General features: G+C 38.7%; 1 protein-coding gene across 2 annotated transcripts in view; it reads left to right on the plus strand.

Moving 5' to 3' along the window:
- Window positions 1-19,433, plus strand: part of dlg2 (discs, large homolog 2 (Drosophila)) — an 876,537-nt gene that overhangs the window by 814,369 nt on the left and 42,735 nt on the right. Inside the window, exons 17-20 of one of the 2 annotated variants that reach the window (XM_060825990.1) lie at window positions 4,387-4,486; window positions 5,779-5,820; window positions 6,606-6,656; window positions 18,744-18,845. In XM_060825990.1, the coding sequence (XP_060681973.1) occupies window positions 4,387-4,486; window positions 5,779-5,820; window positions 6,606-6,656; window positions 18,744-18,845 (295 nt within the window). Of the gene's footprint in view, window positions 1-4,386; window positions 4,487-5,778; window positions 5,821-6,605; window positions 6,657-8,350; window positions 8,413-18,743; window positions 18,846-19,433 lie in introns of those variants that run through there. The other variant, XM_060825991.1, reaches the window with a different exon arrangement.

Genomic DNA, 19,433 nt, shown 5'->3' on the forward strand with positions numbered 1-19,433 from the left:
CAGGTAAGGAGAGCAGATTCCTTCCCTAAAGGGCATCAGTGAACCAGATGGGTTTTTCCAACAATGGATTCACGGTCATTATTGGACTCTTACCTCCAGATTTTACTGAATTCAAACTACGTCATCTGCAGTGGTGAGATTCGAACCTGGGCCCTACAACATTTACCTGGGTGTCTGGAATATCAGTTTAATGGTAGTACCACTAGGCCATTGCCTGCACTATAAAGTCAACTTTCTGTTGACTATCAATTTCGTCAAAAAAGACATTCTGAAGGAGCACTTTCACAAATCCATCAATAGAGAAGCTCACATGCTTCATCTTTTAAACCAGTTCCTTTTTAAAAACTCACTCCCTTGACCCTGGCTCTTGTCCCTTCTGATTTCAAATTCTACAGCATTCAAGAGCTTACGATTTTGAGGTCTTAGACATAGGGAACGTAAGTCTACTAATGGCCAAAGGAAAGGATGTGAAATGATGTAAGTGGACAAGGGATATACAAGAGCACTGCTGCCATAAGGCCAAACAAAAATTACTATGTCAGAATAAATAAAGTGTTTCGTATAGCTATAACTATAACTATTCTTCAAAAGTTAATTCTTGTGCTCTCAAATCACAAAGAGAAAACCTCTTCACATAGCTGTTACTTTTGTTTGTTGGATCAAGGAAGTATTTGGTCCTCTCAATTGCTTATTCTGATCTTCAGTAGCGTATTAATAATTTAGTTTCTTGCTTTGCAATTGATCAAAATTCCTGTCTATCTAATAGTTAGAGTAATTTCACTTCAGTTTGAATTATAAAGTTTTCTTGCTATAAATACTGGATAAAGATGAAGGTGTTGTGCTTGTAATATCCAATTTGACAACAAATTAGAACACTTTGTACTTTTCATCTCTAAAAACAAATGCGTGAATTCAAAGACTTCTAGGGCCAAAATGTCTAGAAAATTATTTTCACTCAACATCAAGCAACTGCTTTGATTTGATTACCTGAACATTAGTAACTTTATACAAAATAAACTGTTTAAAGTTATGTGTTCTCAGTCATTGAAATTTCAGACATTTAAAGCAAACTTTTTTCAGTTATTTCAAATGAAATCTATCTGAAGCAAACTTTTTAAAATTATTTCAAATGAAATCTATCTCCCAAACAATCCAATGAAATGTTGACAAATGGGATCATTCACTGATGGTTCATTGAATTTATCCATCAAGCAACTGCTATACAGAACAAGTTTGATCCTGGTTTAATGGTGAATTAGTTGATCCAACTGGTCAAATGGGTGCCCTGGATCATTTCTCAACAAGAAATTAGTACCTTCTGGGTCAAGAAAAAATTAATCGTAAAAACAGCCAGAAGAAAGCAAGTGAAAATGTGTTAGAAAACTGGAGATCAAATGTATTTACTATTATGTTCATTATTAATAAAGGTTACCATTAAGTAGTAGGTGATACTAAATATATGGGTCATTTTTATGTTGCGATAGATATTTATTCTTTTCATTTATTTTTTAGAAAATTATGTTCACTGATGTTGAGCTGCTATTCTGCTCTGAGATAAAAGCATATCGTTTCTTACTATTTGATTTTTAATAAAACAAATTGATATAATTAGCCATTATAACCGACCCAAACACATGGGACACAGAAAACATTTACATTTCTGTTATATTTCATGTTTTTGATCTCCCATCTAATAAGAAAATTACATTTGTCACATATGAATTGCATGAATCTGAAAAGTTGTTAAAACAACAGTTTTATTATTTCAGCCAAACATTTTAATTTTCCTGTCTTGACAACTTCCCAACATTGCATGCTTTGTGTATTGTTTCATAACATTATATTAAATAGCATATTTTGTCTTCTTTTAAACATGTCCTTTTTGTGGGCTCGATTTAATATATGGTAGCCACTGCTGATGAAGGATAATCATAGCATACATTAGCGCTAATGATTTGAGTGTAACAAAGCACAAGTATTCTCACCTAACATCATCAAGCAAAGATGGCATGCCACCTTTTGCACTGAATACACCATAACCTTTATTCAGCTGATATGAATTAATGTAGGAAGTAATTCTGCATTTTTTGCATCAAAATTTATGTAATCCACTATGTACTCAAAATTTGCCTTTCTTAACATGAGTAAAATCTTCTGTAAACTAAGTTGAATTTCCCCTTTCTCAGCATTCACTCTGTCTTGTCTAACACCACTTAAAAGTAATAGTGGTATTTGAAAATTGATGATATCCTAAAAGTAAAGTGAGATTGTGTGACAAATAGGCAAAGACATCAATGAGGAGGAATGACCTCAGGATTCACTACCAGTGTCCTTGAAAGTACGTCCCAGCATAAGGCTGAACCTGACAAAAATGCTATACTTTATAAATATTAATATTTGATTTTTCAGATACCTCATCACCATAAGGTTTGATATAAAGTGACATATATATCACTTATGAGATTATTAAATCGAGCCTAATGTCTTTTGTTCAGAATATTTCTTTTATTAAATCATCTTTTATTTCTGAACAAATGTTGAATTACTGTTCAGATGTAAAAGTAGAGGGAAATAGCAGTGACAAAGGTATAATATTAATAGGTTCACATTTGCATATCAGGAATTACTTGAACTTTTAGAATCCCTTAAACTCTTTTTGGCCTTGGAGAGCTAAAATCCCTGAAGTGTGATTATGCTTCAGTGCATGTAATCACCAACGATTAAGGTTTGTAGATTAGATTTAGATTACTTACAGTGTGGAAACAGGCCCTTCGGCCCAACAAGTCCACACCGACCCGCCGAAGCGCAACCCACCCATACCCATACCCATACATTTACCCCCTACCTAACACTACGGGCAATTTAGCATGGCCAATTCACCTGAACCGCACATCTTTGTGACTGTGGGAGGAAACCGGAGCACCCGGAGGAAACCCACGCAGACACGGGGAGAATGTGCAAACTCCACACAGACAGTCGCCCGAGGCGGGAATTGAACCCGGGTCCCTGGTGCTGTGAGGCAGCAGTGCTAACCACTGTGCCACCGTGCCGCCCCAATTTATCAGATCATATAGCTGAGTATGTATTTTAAGGCAATCTAACAATTAATTTAAGATGGAACATTTGGTAAACACTTGAAATATTTCAATTCATGGTATTTTTTAGTGTAAAAGATAAAATGCATATAAAATAGCATCTCCAAAGCCCTCTGGGGTGAAGTAAGTCTGCAGATGCTGGAGATCAGGTCAAAAAGTGTGGCACTGGAAAAGCACAGCAGGTCAGGCAGCATCCGAGGAGCAGGAAAATCGATGTTTTGAGCATGAACCCTTCATCAGGAATGATGAAGGGCTTATGCCCGAAACGGCGATTCTCCTCGGATGCTGCCTGACCTGTTGTGCTTTTCCAGTGCCACACTTTTTAACGGAAAGAACCATGTTCTTTTCATTTTGCTGGTCTTATGTTACTGTGGAGATGATCGAGACTAAAACTTTGCAAATGGCTACTTGTTGTATAAGTCTACTGATATTCACTTGAACTCATTAAAAAAGTGAATCAGGCAGTTCAATACTGCAATTCCAATTTTACCCTAGAACATCAAATTAGAACGTCATTCCAACACAATTGATTCTTAATGGACAATTTTATGTATGAGCGCATGTATATCTATAAATCCTAAGCATACCATTCAGGGCACTTATGCCCTGGGTTCCAGTAACAACGTTGGCTCTTTTAATGTTGACTGTTCCCGAAGTAGTGAATAATAGAATCCCTAAAGTGTGTGATCAGGCCATTTGGCCCAACAAGTCCACACTGACCGTCCAAAGAGCATCTCACCCAGACCCTACATTTCTCATGGCGAACATACCTAACCTATACATCCCCAAATGCTATGAGCAAGTTAGCATGGCTAATCCACCTCACCTGCACATCTTCAGACTGTGAGAGGACCCCAGGACACCCAGCAGAAACCCACATAAACACAGAAGGAACATTCAAGCTTCACACAAACAATTGCTCAAGGGTGAAATTAAACCTGGGTCCCTCACGCTGTGAGACAGCAGTGCTAACCACTGAGCCACCATGCCACTGTGTGGCTGGTAATTATCACCAATTTCTGCATGTCAGGGCCAATGTAAACATCAAAAAGGTTTTGCATGAACTGAAAATAATTATGAAACTTAATGCTAAAAAAATAGTTGCGATCTCCTAGAAGATGAATTTCTACAAACATAGCCATAAGTTTGATTTAGCTTATGTGTGTGATGTCTTGTGAGCATGAGTCACTGCTGTTGCTTCCACTTTTACAACCTGTGGGTTTGTCAGCATGAGTATGACAGCACTTACTGTAGTTGTCCCTGTTTGCCCCATGCCTTTTCTCCTTCACAGTCATTCAATGACAAGCGTAAAAAGAACCTCATCTTTTCACGAAAATTCCCATTCTACAAGAACAAGGACCACACTGAGCAGGATACCAGTGATCCAGAACGTAAGTAGGACTAAGAGACAGCATAGCTCACAGTGCTCACAGCCATACGTACATAAAGGCAGGGTGAGGCTATACTACTGTGACCAATGTGTGACAGCAATCTGGATCCCATCATATTATTACTCTCGTAAACTAGACCTTTTTATGAACAGGAATAAAAAGGAGTTGCTCGAGAGAGAGGTAGAGACCATATCCTTTTTCTTTCAGCTAAAGTATATTGTATTTCAAAACAATCATAAATCTGGCCAAGAATTAAATAATATTCCACACTGTTCAGGACAAAAGATTGTTTCCAGTGGTAATGTAATAGATATGTAATTGATTTTATAATTTTTCTGTACCCCTGAATCGTACAAGTGTCTTTTAACTATTGGAGTACCATGTTCCTCTATTTATTTAATTGCAATGCGACTCACATGTTAAAACTAGGTTTGTTATCTCAGCAGACAATGTAAATCTATTGTTTATTGTTCAATATGAAATACAATGTGCTTTTGGAGCTAAAGGGATACTGTCTTTGAATTGCACTATTTTGGTATATATTAATTGAGGCAAAAAATCTTAATTAAGTATGGTAATGTCACAGTGTCATGTAAAAACACCACTGGGCTCCTGATTGGCTTATCTGCATGGTCTGTCATGGTAGTATTCAGTTCAAATCCACTGACTTCTTCCTTCCTCTTCTGCGGTTATTCTTCCTGTCTTTGCTTGCTGTCTGGGGACTACTGTGCAGGAGATCCCCGGGTTAGCCGACGATGGTTATGGAACAAAGACTCTGAGTAAGTTTTGAAGAATGACCACAATGACATGCCACTATATAATTATTATTTTTTTTGCATATATTCTAAGGAGAGTCCCAGCATGTAAAAATTGAGCTTTAGTAGAATACCAATATGAATGTCCCAGATTTTTCAGTTTCTTTTGTTTATGCATGATCAATCAAAGTGTGCAAATTACTATCTGAACACCTATTAGAGTATTTTTTTTTCTGTCTTGACAACATCCATTGTTTATTTTATGATAATAAATTTGTTTGTGCTGCTGGGATGCACAACATCATGTGTGGACATTGTTCTATCCAGGAGTCTGCATTACTCCCCTCTCCCTTTTGCACTTTCTCCCTGTCCCTCAAATAATTACTGCTGCTGTTTTAAATGCTATTTCTCAATATAAGCTCCTTTATGTTTTAATAGTACATTTCTGTTATGCAGCATGTATACAGTTCCCTTTCTTAAAACCTGTTTATGTTGACACAGCTTTGTGACTCATCTTTTGACTCTTCCTAATTGCAGAGCATGTTACTTCTAATGCCAGCGATAGTGAAAGTAGCTACAGTAAGTTCATTTAACTTTTGAGTACCATATTATTTCCAGCTTATTTGCTTACTGTACAAGTTTTAATACATACTTTGGTTATAATTATTTATTATAGCTTACTATAATGTAATACTATGTAATATCATTCTGTACATTATGGTATCCATTCAAGAAAGGCACAATTTGACATGAAACTTCTGAGACAAATGACAACCAAATAATGCCACAATTGATTTTGTATAAAATAATTTACAATCAGTTTTATTCGTTTTAATACATACCTTTACTTTTGGAGCTAATTGTTGTAAATTTAAAGTCTTTTAATTGTTGTGGCTTATTTTATTTAACATGCAATTCACTTGTCTTCTGGTTTGTTAAAATAGCTGTTTGTTTTAGAGTAAATGCTGTCTGTCTTCCTTCTTAAGCTTTCCAAAATAAAATGGTTTGAAATGGAATTTATTATAAGCAATGATTAAAAACACATTACTAACAATACTGCAATAATTTATATATTTGAAAGTCAAATAGCAAATTTCAGAAACATGAACTGCCTGAGCTCAAAATGTTCTATTAAAATCTTAGAATCATAGTATCATAGAACTCTTACAGTGTGGAAGCAGGCCATTTAGCCCATTGAGTCCACACGGACCCTCCAAAGAGCATCTCACCCTTGGTTTTCAATATATGGTATCATTTATACTGAATAAGCACTGTATTAAAGTTATGAGTGACTAAACTTTCATTTAATACGAACTGGAATAAAGAATTTTTCTTTGAGATATTTTGTTTCTTTCTGCAATTAGGGAGCCCAGAGGACTGCATTCTTTCATATGAACCAGTTATACAGCAAGAGAGTAAGTCAAACTGAAGTATAGGATATAAAACAGTTTTTGGTTCTTTTTTAGAATTTGTATGTATGATAAACCAGCCAAAATTCCATGAAGTTCACACTACTTCAGATATGTTTGACATTATAAGAGTACTATGGAATCATAGAATCCCCACAGTGTGGAAGCAAGCCATTCAGCCAATTAAGTATGCACTGACCTTCCAAAGAGCATCCCACCCTTACTGCCCAATCCTTGTAATCCTGCATTACCCATAACTAATCCACCTAGCCTGCACATTTCTGGAAACTGTGGGTAACTTAGCATGTCAAGTCCACCTAAACTGCACAACTTTCCATTGTGGGAGGAAATCAGAGCACCAGGAGGAAGCCCATGCAAACAAAGGGAGAATGTGCAAACTCCACACAGTCACCCAAGTCTGGAATCCAACCCAGGTCTATGGTGTTGTGAGGCAGCTGTGCTAATCACTGAGCCACCACGCTGCCCATGAAATGTGATTTTTAAAAATTGAAATGTTAATTAAATCATTCCTCCATCTTTCTCTTTATTGTAGTAATTCTGTTTATTGTCGAGTTACTTTAGCATTGTAATATGCCATGCCTTAAAAGAACTGAGGACCTCAGTGCAAACAGCCATTGCATTGAAATGTGTTTATTTATTTATCTCAAATGAGACCAAATTTTCCCTTTTTGTTTAGCTATGTATTATGTTATGTGAATTTCATGGCACGTGGCTCATGGCAACTTTTTCTCACCCAATCTTCCATTCTTCATCTTATCAATTGTACGTCTGGGATCTATGGCACTTGTCTCATGGATTAACATGGCAGCAAAGGCAGAAGTACTTGCTGCTACCAAGACTTTGCAATGTTCCTGACACTGGTATCCCATTAAACCCCAGCTGTGCATCACTTCAGATGCTACATTCTAGGAACTGCCCTTCACACTGTGGTACTGTGCTATTTTTCTCAAGAAAATGGCCCAAAACTTCATGGTGGCTCCTCAATTCGCTAATGAAGACCTGGAGGTGCTAGTGGATAGGGTGGTCCAACTTTCCCTGTTGACCAGCACCAGACCAACTAGTCTGGGTTGAGGTGAAGCTCCAGGTCAGTGCAGTCTTCCATTGAAATGCATTGCAGGAAGAAGATAAATGATCTTTTGCTCTCTGCACAGCTAAGTGCAACCATCATCACTTTGCTGCTTTAATCTCACAGGGCCAGCCTTCACTCTGCCTTGCAATTGCCTCTCATCAAGGCTCATGAACTATAACTCTCACTCTTGAAGACATCATGTCCTTTCAATGCCTCTCACCTATATAATTCTCCCACATTATAAACCATTCCTGCTCTCTGTGTTTCTGCTTACTCACACAGGATATTTACCACCTCTCCTCTCATGCATCATCACAAACTCCTTCAACCATTTTCATCATACTTAATTCCCCTTTTTGTCACAATTGGGTGAAGGTCAAGGGCAAGGTGGGAGGCAAATGTAAATCCCCTCACAATATATGAGGAAAAGATTTTGGATTTAGTTGAAGAAGAGTTCCAGACCTCAAGTGATGACATGGAAACCTCCAGGGGCAATCAATACAGTAAGTTTCATTGTGCTGCTCTTTAATTACCACCAACACTAACTCATTTTTAACCTGCATAAGTTTTTAAAACTCTTCCAAAATAGTTGCCTCTTTTTCTTTTGCAGACACTAACAGTACCCAGTAAACTTTCTTTCCAAAGAAGTTGACACTGGGGACCCTCAGCTCCACATCCATGCTGAGGAGAAAGTGACTGACCCCTCAGAGGGTACGATGGCAAGACTTTCACCTGCACACTCCACCAGCTCAGAGACTTGCACTTTGATGGTCCTGTATCTCGATTAGACTTGGGAAGAAAATCTGGAGAGCACATTGCTGACCCATCTCTGCAGCCATTCATGGAAAAAAAACTCCTGAGGTTCTGACACTCAGAGGACTGCTGGAGACCAGGCACCTTCTCAGTCCCAACCAGAGGAAAACCCCATGGTGTCAGCCATCAATGACTTTATCAAAATGTACAGCCAGGCAGGTTTGTCAGAGCAGTCAGTAAGGTGGAACAAAGGATGAATTGTCCATTGGTACGTTGCTGGTTAGGCAACATGCATCTGGCTTTCTGTATGAAAGAATTGGTAACACTCATGGAAAGGCAGGCCCAGCATGCTTAGTAACTGCCAGATATATGCATAGAGTCGTAGAGATGTACAGCACGGAAACAGACCCTTTGGTCCAACTCATCCATGATGACCAGATATCCTAACCTAATCTAGTCCCATTTACCAGCACTTGGCCCATATCCCTCTAAACCCCTCCTATTCATACACCCATTCTGATGCCTTTTAAATGCTGCAATTATATAGGGCTCCACCACTTCCTCTGGCAGCTCATTCCGTACATCCACCACCTTTTGTGTGAAGTAAATTGCCCCTTAGGTCCCTTTTATATCTTTCCCCTCTCACCCTAAACCTCTGCCTTCTAGTTCTGGACTCCCCCACCCGAGGGAGCAGACCTTGTCTATTTATCCTATCCATTCCCCTCATGATTTTGTAAGCCTCTATAAGATCATCCCTCAGTCTCCATTGCTCCAGGGAAAACAGCCCCAGCCTATTCAACCTCTCCCTATAGCTCAAATCCTCCAACCCTGGCAACATCCTCGTAAATCTTTTCTAAATCCTTTCAAGTTTCACAATATCCTTCCAATACAAAAGAGACCAAAATTGCACGTAATATTCCAAAAGTGGCCTAACCAATGTCCTGTACAGTCGCAACATGATCTCCCAACTCCTATATTCAATACTCTGACCAATAACAGAAAGCATACCAAATGCCTTCTTCACTATCCTATCGACTCGACTTTCAAGGAACTATGAATCTGCACTCCAAAGTCTCTTTGTTCAGCAACACTCCCGAGGACATTACCATTAAGTGTACAAACCCTGTTCTGATCTGCATTTCCAAAATTTATCGCATTTATCTAACTTAAACTCCATCTGCCACTCCTCAGCCCAATGGCCATCTGATCAAGATCCCATTGTAATCTGAGCTAACCTTCTTTGCTGTCCACCAAACCTCCAATTTTGGTGCCATCTGCAAACTTACTAACTATATCTCCTATGTTCATATCCAAATCATTTATATAAATGATGAAAAGCAGTGGACCCAACACCAATCCTTGTGGCACACCTCTGGTCACAGGCCTCCAGTCTGAAAAGCAACCCTCCACCACCACCCTCTCTTGTCTACCTTCAAGCCAGTTCTGTATCCAAATGGCTAGTTTTCTCTGTATTCCATGAGATCTAACCTTGCGAACCAGTCTCCCATGGGGAACCTTGTCAAACATCTAACTGAAGTCCATATAGATCATGTCTACCATTCTGCCCTCATCAATCCTCTTTGTTACTTCTTCAAAAAACTCAATCAAGTTCGTGAGACATGATTTCCCATGCACAAAGCCATGCTGACTATCCCTAATCAGTCCTCTCCTTTCCAAATGCATGTAAATCCTGTCCCTCAGGATTCCTTCCAACCACCACTGATGTCAGACTCACCTGTCTATAGTTCTCTGGCTTTTCCTTCCCACCTTTCTTAAATTGTAACACCACATTAGCCTACCTCCAGTCTTAAGGCACCTCACCTGTGATTATCGATCTCAGCAAGAATACATGGACCTGCAATATCTCAGTAGTCATTGAGTTGCTCAGCAACTATAGCAAGCTGAGGGAATGAAGCACCTCAATATCACTCATGGCCAGCAGGTATCCATAAGGAGAAGGAACTATATTAAGAACCTTCACGAGTCCCTCCAAAGGTATTGGCCCCTCTACCTCACTCCCTACCTCTGAAACCAAAGTCGGCAAAGCTCCAAGCTGAGGGGATTGAATCTCTATCTGGATAGAACTGGGCGCTCTATGCCCAGTTGACCACCAAGTCTTCCAGTCCAGTAGGACTAAATATATCAAAAACAAATTGTTGGAGAAACTCAGCAGGTCTGGCAGCATTTGTGCAAAGAAAGCAGAGTTAACATTTCAGTTCCAGTGACTTTTCTTCAGAACACAGCATCCACGGTCCCTTTGTTTTATTTTAGGACTAAGTATAGATTAGACTCCCTCCAGCCCGGGTGGAGATGGCAGAAGAATAAGTTTACAGAGGCCATATAGATGGCACAGGCGAAACAGCATTATAAGTTGTTGACTCACTCGCTGAGTTAGTGAGCTTGTTTGCAGACATTTGTCACCATTCTAGGTAGCATCATCAGTGTCCTCCAGTGAAGCATTGGTGTTCTGAACTGCTTATTTGCTGGGGCGGGCGATGTCATTTCCAGTTTTGTTTCTTCGTGGTTGGTATGTGGAGCAATTCTGCATGTTTGTTGATGGACTTCTGATTTGAGTGCAAGGCTTCCAGGAATTCCCATTCATGTCTTTGTTTGGCTTGTCTTAGGATGGATACATTGGCCCAGCTAGCATTTCATTTCCCCATTTATTTTCTCTTATACACTTAAAATGTCTGTTCCAGTGTCTTTGTTGCTGTCAGATCTGAGCCTGACGTAAGTTATATCCATATAAGAGATGAATAACCCCCTCAAACATCTCAAAGCTAAAAGAAGTTTTAATTACCAAACATTTCTCATCTCTCACAAGTTACTAGTTCCATGACTGCAGATAGCATTAATCGCCACTGACAGCTAAATCTTGATGTTGACTACTTCAGTCAAGGCAATTTCCTTTCAAAATGGGCAAAACTGAGGCTGAAATCAGTTTGCAAGGATTGTGCTTGAGCCAGACCTCTATCCATCTTCCATACTTACACAACTAAATACAGAATCAGTGAAGATTCCACAAGTCTCTGCAAGGTAAGGTTCCTTCTAAGAGCTTTTCAAGGGTCTACACTGCCATTCTAGGCTGGGAGATAGTACATTTGGCAGTTTGCCTGATTACTGTCTGGACAAAGCAGTGGCTTCTCACTGTGAAAAATACATTGCCCTATCATTGGATGTCCATCCCAGTCAATGTCCTGATCCTCATTCTCATCTACGTCTTCAGAAGATTAGTGTCAATCTCATATAAATCTGCTCTATAGGATGCTCAAACATTGCACAGCAATTTAGCAATTTACCCATCCACTGATAATTGAAGGATGAAAAGGAGGTGTCTTGGGATTCCTCCCAACCCTCTGCCTTTCATGAGAGACTTCACTGCCTAATATTCAGCTATTATGTATTGACTGAAGCTTTAACAACTACCTAACTTTAACACCATTCAAGTTAGTGCCCTGATTCACTGTCTGCTGTTTTTTATTTGCTGTTCAGTAGGACTGTCAATGTATTGATAGTTTAAAGTGGGATCATCCAATGGCATCAAGCATTCAGTCAGATGGATAAGAAAACATTTATTCAGCAACAGGAAAGATGAAGAAAAAAGAAAACCAGGTCCAAATATCCTTTGTATTAAGCAGGGATTGCTTGCCATATAACAACAGAAAATTGCACAATTAAAGGAAGTCCAAACCCAGCTCAGTACTCCTGGAAATTCAGTTAAATTCTCTCTGGCTTCTTTACTGTGATCAATGCATTGCTCCATCATGCTCCTTAAAAGTCTATCCCAGTCAGTGTCCTGATTCTCATTTTTGACATCTTCAGAATCCCCCATTTCCTCTGCATTCAGAACATTCTCCTTTGTCAGTCTAGGACTCGACTCAGTATGCCACAATGATGCAGCACATCCTTTTCAGAATATACTCTAAGGCCCCTATAGATACCTCATTGATCAGGAGGCCTATGGTCTGTTCCATTGTGGCCCTACTGGTAACATAAGTAGGGTTATCTTTTTATTTTATGTCAGGCTGAGGGTTTTGAAAAGGTGTCATGAGCCATGAAAGAGCATAGTCTTTAGCTGCCAGCAGTCAACCCTATAATGCCCAAGGATATTGGAAGGATCCAGATTTCTAACATATATAGATCATGGCAGCTCACAAGCTATCTGGCGCAGAACTCTGAAATCTGGCATTATTGGTCACATATAATCTGAAATTAAGATGGGGCCTTTTCTGTTGACAACCTCTACACGCTGGTGAGAGGTGTCTCTCAAAGCAACAAGGGTGCAGTTGATAGTACCCTGCTGCTGGCAGAAGTCAGTGATATTGAAGAATCTCACTGCCCGAGCTGCTTGACTCTTCATGTCACTGAGGGGAGATGTAGGTGTAATCTGGAGAAAATACTGTCAGTAACATTTCAGATGCATTAATGATTCGAGGATTGGGAAATGCTGTACAAGTTCCCAGTTGCTTCTTGAAACAAGCTACTGGTATAAAAACTCAGAGGAGCTGAAACCTTAGTATCCACCCAGTCCTTCTAAGTGCAATTCCTATTCCAGCTGTTGACACAGTTTGGTGATGATAGACCGAAGCATCCATAATCTGTGCCTGGACTATGTTTCCAAAGAGTTTCACAAAATCTTACTGCGTCTCCTCAGTTGCATCTGCCTTCCTGTGGGATCTTCAATAGTTGCTTCTCCCTCTGGAAGCTACACAGCAGATGCTGTCTTTGCAGGGCCTGCTGATGTAGTTGAAATTGTTGTTGCCATCAACATTGTCTTCACATCTGAAGCAATGCTACAAGACAAAGTCCATGTCAAATTTGTGAACAGATAATCTGTGGGGAATGTTAGAAAGTGATCTCTACTTCATGTTTGTACTCTTCATATCAATCATTATGAAGTAGCAATGTTTATCCTGACGCAATGTGCTAAAGAGACTTCACAGGGAAATAAATACACCCCACACCCAAAAAAAGCTAACCCTGAACATCATAGACAGTTCTGTTAGCAAGTGTGTCAACTCTGAAGCATTTTGTTCAGTGTTTGCTATAAATGCATTTAAATCTGATTACATTTACTCAGTTGATGTGACAAGGAGGCAAGCAATGTAATGGTCTTGACTGTCTGAGGCCATAATTCTTGGACAATGATTGACCAGTAATGACCTGTTACCAAATCTATGCCCAAAGTGTAGTATTATTTAATTGGTGAATGCATGACTAATGCAATTGCCCCTAGCAGAACCTCAACATCAAGCAATTTTACTCCATCTTGAAAAGGGATGCATGCCGCTCTACATGCGATGGCAGCCATTTTATATTTTTTTTGCAGATGACTTTGCAATGAAGATGGCACAGTTTCATCTCTTTGTTCTTTTGAGTGAATCCTAAGCCTAAACCTGAGACTAAGATGATCCTCCCTATATTTCATGTTCGCTTATGCATTGCTGTTGGTTTCTCTGGCTTTTCAGCCTCCCCCATTTCCATTCAGTCCCTTTGTCTACAACTTACCCGCACAGCATTGTGAAAACCCACCCACACAGAGCACCTGTCCCCTTCTGTGATCTCCTGTCCTTTAATCTTGAATTTCGCCCTTTCACTATCATCATGCCCTCACAAATCAGTCCAATGAAAACCATCCCCACACTTCAGTTTCACACTTTCTCTGGACTCCATGGACTGCCCCATGATAAGCCAATTATTAACATCCAAAACCATGATCTACCTCCAGTGCAAAGTGAGTGACTGCTCAGAAATGATGCTAAAAGCCATAAGATGCATCTTGTGTAAATGCATGAGATGCATGTATTTCCCTGCATGCAAAATGATCGGGCAGAAGCATGCAAGCCGTAGATGTTACTGAGCTCCAAAGTGAAATCATGAATGGCTGAAGTGATGTGAGAGTTTGACTGAGAGCAGGCATGATGATGTAGTGAGCTAGTGGTTTGCCATTGCCACCTTGTGTAGACGAAGGGTGGGAGGAGTACAGCGTACATACAGAGATGTTGTGATGAAGGCAGAGTTGAATGAAAGCCTAGAGAAGCAAATAGTGAGCTCTTGCTGCCAGGATACTGCTCTGAATGTCATGTCAGATCTAGCTTCTCAAGGAGGAGAGATGAATTCAAAGCTGCATGGAGATGCAGTGCTTTGGCCTATGAATGAGACAGGATGGTTGCATAAAAATAAGGTAGTCACCGCTCATTAGCACAATTCTGAACTCACTGTTTAAACCTTGGAGAAAATCTGAATTCTTGGTTCTCACTGTTGAGATATCAATTTATTTTTTCCTCATATTTTATCACATTTTTTGTCTTTGCCCATGCTGTTCAAGAAAGTAGAAAATTCCTCTCATCATTTCCAGTCATATTTGAAAATCGGTTTGACTATGATCTGGGATGACAGCATGAGCAAGATTCTTTGTTTGTGGTTTAAGAATGAAAAAGACTGATGAAGACACCTGATGACTGTATTTTTCAGCTTCTCATTCTTCTGGTTCTGTCTAAAGTAACGTGATTGCTTATTTTAATTACTGATTGTGATAATGTATTTCAAAATGAAAAATGTTTTCCAAGGAGAATTTTCATATTATTATGAAATTTATGCCCCATTAGCCAATTTGCTGACTGGTGAAACTAATAATCTTTCACTATTTGTTCTCTGAAAGTCCTTCAAAGCTTTGAACATTCTCAGACCTCCCCCACTCCCACCCCACCTAAATTTCTGTGCTCCTGTAAATAGTTTTAAAGTTTGTCACTCTCATTTTGGGTAATTCATTTTATCAGTTCCAAACTACACCTTTTTATGTGCGTCTAAATATCTTTCTACATTAGGATGTTAACAGCTGCACACAGTAAAGATTTAAGATTTCCTACAGTACGAAAACAGGCCCTTCGGCCCAACAAGTCCACACCAACCTTCCAAAGAGTAACCCACCCAGACCCATTCTCCTACTCCCTACTAGTGCACCTAACACGATGGGCAATTTAGCATGGCCAATTCACCTGACCTGCACATCTTTGGACTGAGGGAGGAAACTCACACAGACACGGGGAGATTCCCACACAGACACGGGGAGAATGTGCGAACTCCACACAGATAGTCGTTCAAGGCTGAAATCGAACCCGGGTCCCTGGCGCTGCAAGGCAGCAGAGCTATTCACTGAGCCACCGTGCCATAAAGTTGACAAACAAGTAATGAGATTGTCACTAATTTTAAGATAACTGAAGAAAGGCAAAATTAATTCAAAATGCTGAATAAGAGGACATGACTTCAACTTCGTTAAAGTTCAATGTCCCATCTTTCTGTTTTTACTTAATTCCTTATGTATAAGATTGATCATTATTTTCTATTACTTTTTCCATGAAAACCTACTTTTAAGTAGTGGTATGTTTGCATTGCTAAATGATTTATTTCCTCCACTTCTTTTCGAACCTTATATTAAAATCTTTCTCCTTATTCTGATTCTGTACAACGTAGCTGTTCATCAACCTTTACTCAAATTGTAGATTTTGTGTATCCACTGCAAATTGCATGCATGTACATATAAAATCTAATTAAATTAGTAAACATAAACAAGTCTTACAAATTTGCATTCACTTTACCTGATCAGCTCTTAACTTTATTAATGGACTCACTGATGTTCCCCTCATTACAATTGATATTAGACTAACTTGTTTACAGTTGGTGGACTTATTTTTCCTATTTTGAACAGGATTTAATGTTTGCTATCTTTAGCTTTTAGTAAAATCCTCAAAAACTTTGATCAAAATGCTGTTTCGGCACACATTTGATAAATGCAGAAGCTCAGAACGCAGCAACAGTTCCTTAGAATGTGAAATTTATTAACAAATTGTGTTTTAGGCATTTTCCATTTACCTTAACTCTTCATTGTAATTTTTATATGTGCTTATATGGTTGAGATTTTTAAAAATTTTTACTGATTATTGGCATTTATTCCTTTTCTAAATCTGCCAACTGGCTGTTAAGAAAAGATTATTTTAGTCACTAAAATCCATAGTGAGATCCACAACAGCTAGTATAATATGAAAGCAGAAAAATGGAGTACAGGATTACTGTTGGAAAGGTAAATACTTTGCATCCAAAAGTCATGATCAATAGCTTTAATGAGATGCTTCTTCCCAATTCCCATCTGGCGTCGTTCGCACTCTAGTAATGACAGAATTGAGTAGTAACAACTAACTAGAAAATGATTCCAAAGCAAACACATTAAATGCTGGAAATCTAAAATTAGGAATGGTCTCAAAAACTAGCAATCATGGACAGAGGGAGCCTTTGGAATTGAAAGAAAGGACAGGGAGCTGGCTCTCAGCAATCACTTTTCTATCCTATGTCCATTTCCTTGACTGTGGACGAGTGCAAATTGTGGAATGTACCCACTGTCATTAACTGACTACTTAAGGATCTTAATTAATGGTGGGGCATGAAGATTTCACCTACCATTTCAGATGGATGCCCTTTAGTCAAACATATGATTTTTTTAAAAATACAGTTTAATCTGGCTCATTTCCTGATGCAAACCTAACAGTCTGTTATTAGTTACTGTGCCACACAGTTGCCTCATCTGTTGTTTATGTGAGCAAGCTGTAACTGGAATTCAACTCACTTATCTTCTGGGTTGCAGGCTTGGGATAAGAGTCAAGGAAACTTGCAGTCAGTCTGGGACTGTTGGGAACCTGAATGTTATGTGCTAGAATCAGACCGTGGGAAATCTCTATTTCTTACCTGAGGTCAACTGGACATTCTGTAATCAATACAATGCTCGCAACCTCTTTGCCATTATAGGCAGAGGAGCTATGGCAAAAAACAAAGTGGCACAAGTAGTGGGTAAAATTTTAAAAGACTTGTCTCTCAACCAGTGAAAAAGGATTTCTTAATGCTAGTGTACTTCAGGCATTTAAGCTATACAAGTACTAATAGCTGGGAGACTCTCCTATCTGGCTGTCCAGCTGCCAGCAGATCCGAGACTGGTGCTGAATAAACTCCCATCCCAACAGTCCTTTTGCCCTCATTACATTTTTTTTATATAGCAGACAAAGGTTTTCCAGGCTTCCCATGTTGTTTCTTTTTCTCATTTTGTCAAGTTTATCATTCATTTAACTCTGATTCTCACTTGGTCACAGATATGGCATCACAGTTATGTGACTGTGTTATAACACAAGGTAAACCCTCCTGCTTAATTTACACCAGCAATACAGAAAATAGTTATCGTGCAGTAATCTGCAAAAATTCAAGAAGCCGAGAACTATTTAAAGTAAAAATTAGCAATTTTCTTTCTTAAAATATGACAGAGAATAATTAACTAATAACTATTTACAACTCTTTCCGCTAACCTATCTTTTACCTTCCCTTTTATAATACTAGTCTGATAAAAACCCCGATTAAGATTTACCAAAAATTCAAGTTTTCAAAACCAGCCAGCTGTCGAATCTTCTATTTGGATCTTCCTGTGTCTTCTTTTCTTCTTAGGGATTATGCTTCACAGGTCACGGATCGATAAAGGTAGCTTTTAAGAGAGCTATTCTCTGGCTAGTCTGCAGATGTCGTTGGCTTGGCAGTTTTCCTCCCAACTGTTCAATTTTCCCCAGTCTTTTATCCCCAAAGCATTGGATTGTGTCATTGGCTTTTAAGATTGTTAGTATATTGAATCCAAATTTGATTAGAGTTTGGTATTTTTCAGGGTATAATTTAAACTGATTGCCCTAATTCGAATCTGTTTTGTCATTTCTAGGCAACCCAGCTAATCTAGCTTTCGGCCAAATATTACATTGTTACCTTATTAAGAACACTTGGTGCGCCAGGTAGTTCTGCTAGCTTTTAACTCTCTTAAAGATACAGTACACCCACATCTTCATAACAACTGAATCACAGGTACTGTGATCCCTCTCCTTCTTAGGAACTCGCCAACAAGCAGATATTGGGAAAGCCTTTAGGGTGCTGAATCCATTAGTATTGTGTAATATTGTGCCTTTAGTTACATAAAAACTGTAATAACTCTAGGCAATGACTGTTAATGTCTGTGGAAAACTACATACCTAAATTAATTGAACAAGGTTCATAAATTAGTATTTCATGCAAAACTGTCCTCACAGGTAGAAACAGCAGTAAATATGACACCCAGCATAGTTACAAATTAATTTGTAACTTTTAAGATGTAACTTTTTACAGGGAGTGTGTCATTAAAAGTAGTATCATGTTGATTTTGTAAAGTAAATAACATTCATTTTGTTTTTCAGTTAATTACAGTAGACCTGTCATTATTCTGGGCCCAATGAAAGACCGAGTTAACGATGATCTGATATCAGAATTCCCAGACAAATTTGGCTCTTGTGTACCACGTAAGTAATACCAGTGGAAGGATTGTCACTGTTTAGTGTACTTTGCATGCACTCCAGTTATTTCTGATCATATCTCTACATTTATGTCTGAATGTAAAAGTAAAAAAGAATTGGATATACTATATAGTGTTAACTATAAAGCATCTTGTAATGAAAATATATGGTTAACAATTGTTGAGAAATCAAAAAATGTTGCAATATGCTTTATTGATTGTATATAGCATTATTCCACAAGTTCCTAATACCCACCTGATCTATTACTATTGCAATGAAGTGCAGGCTTAGCTTTTTCCACTGTACGACAAGCTCATTTAATTTGGAAGTGAAAAGTTATGTTAATAAATCACCATCCAATAATTTACAAAATTGAGAAGGGGACAGTAAAAGTATGATTTTCCAATGCTTAATTCAAGAACTCTTCAAGAACATTTGATCTATTTGTGCACAGATCAGGAGCTTCTTGTGTTGTGGATCAATTTAGAATTTGCAATTGAATGAGATATTCACAGGGCTTAGGAAAAGGAAAGACCTAAAGTTCAATCAGAAATCCAATCCATCTCAAATTCCCATATATAGTTTTAACAAAGA

This window comes from Hemiscyllium ocellatum, chromosome 6, assembly GCF_020745735.1.
Source record: "Hemiscyllium ocellatum isolate sHemOce1 chromosome 6, sHemOce1.pat.X.cur, whole genome shotgun sequence".
Lineage (NCBI taxonomy): Eukaryota > Metazoa > Chordata > Chondrichthyes > Orectolobiformes > Hemiscylliidae > Hemiscyllium > Hemiscyllium ocellatum.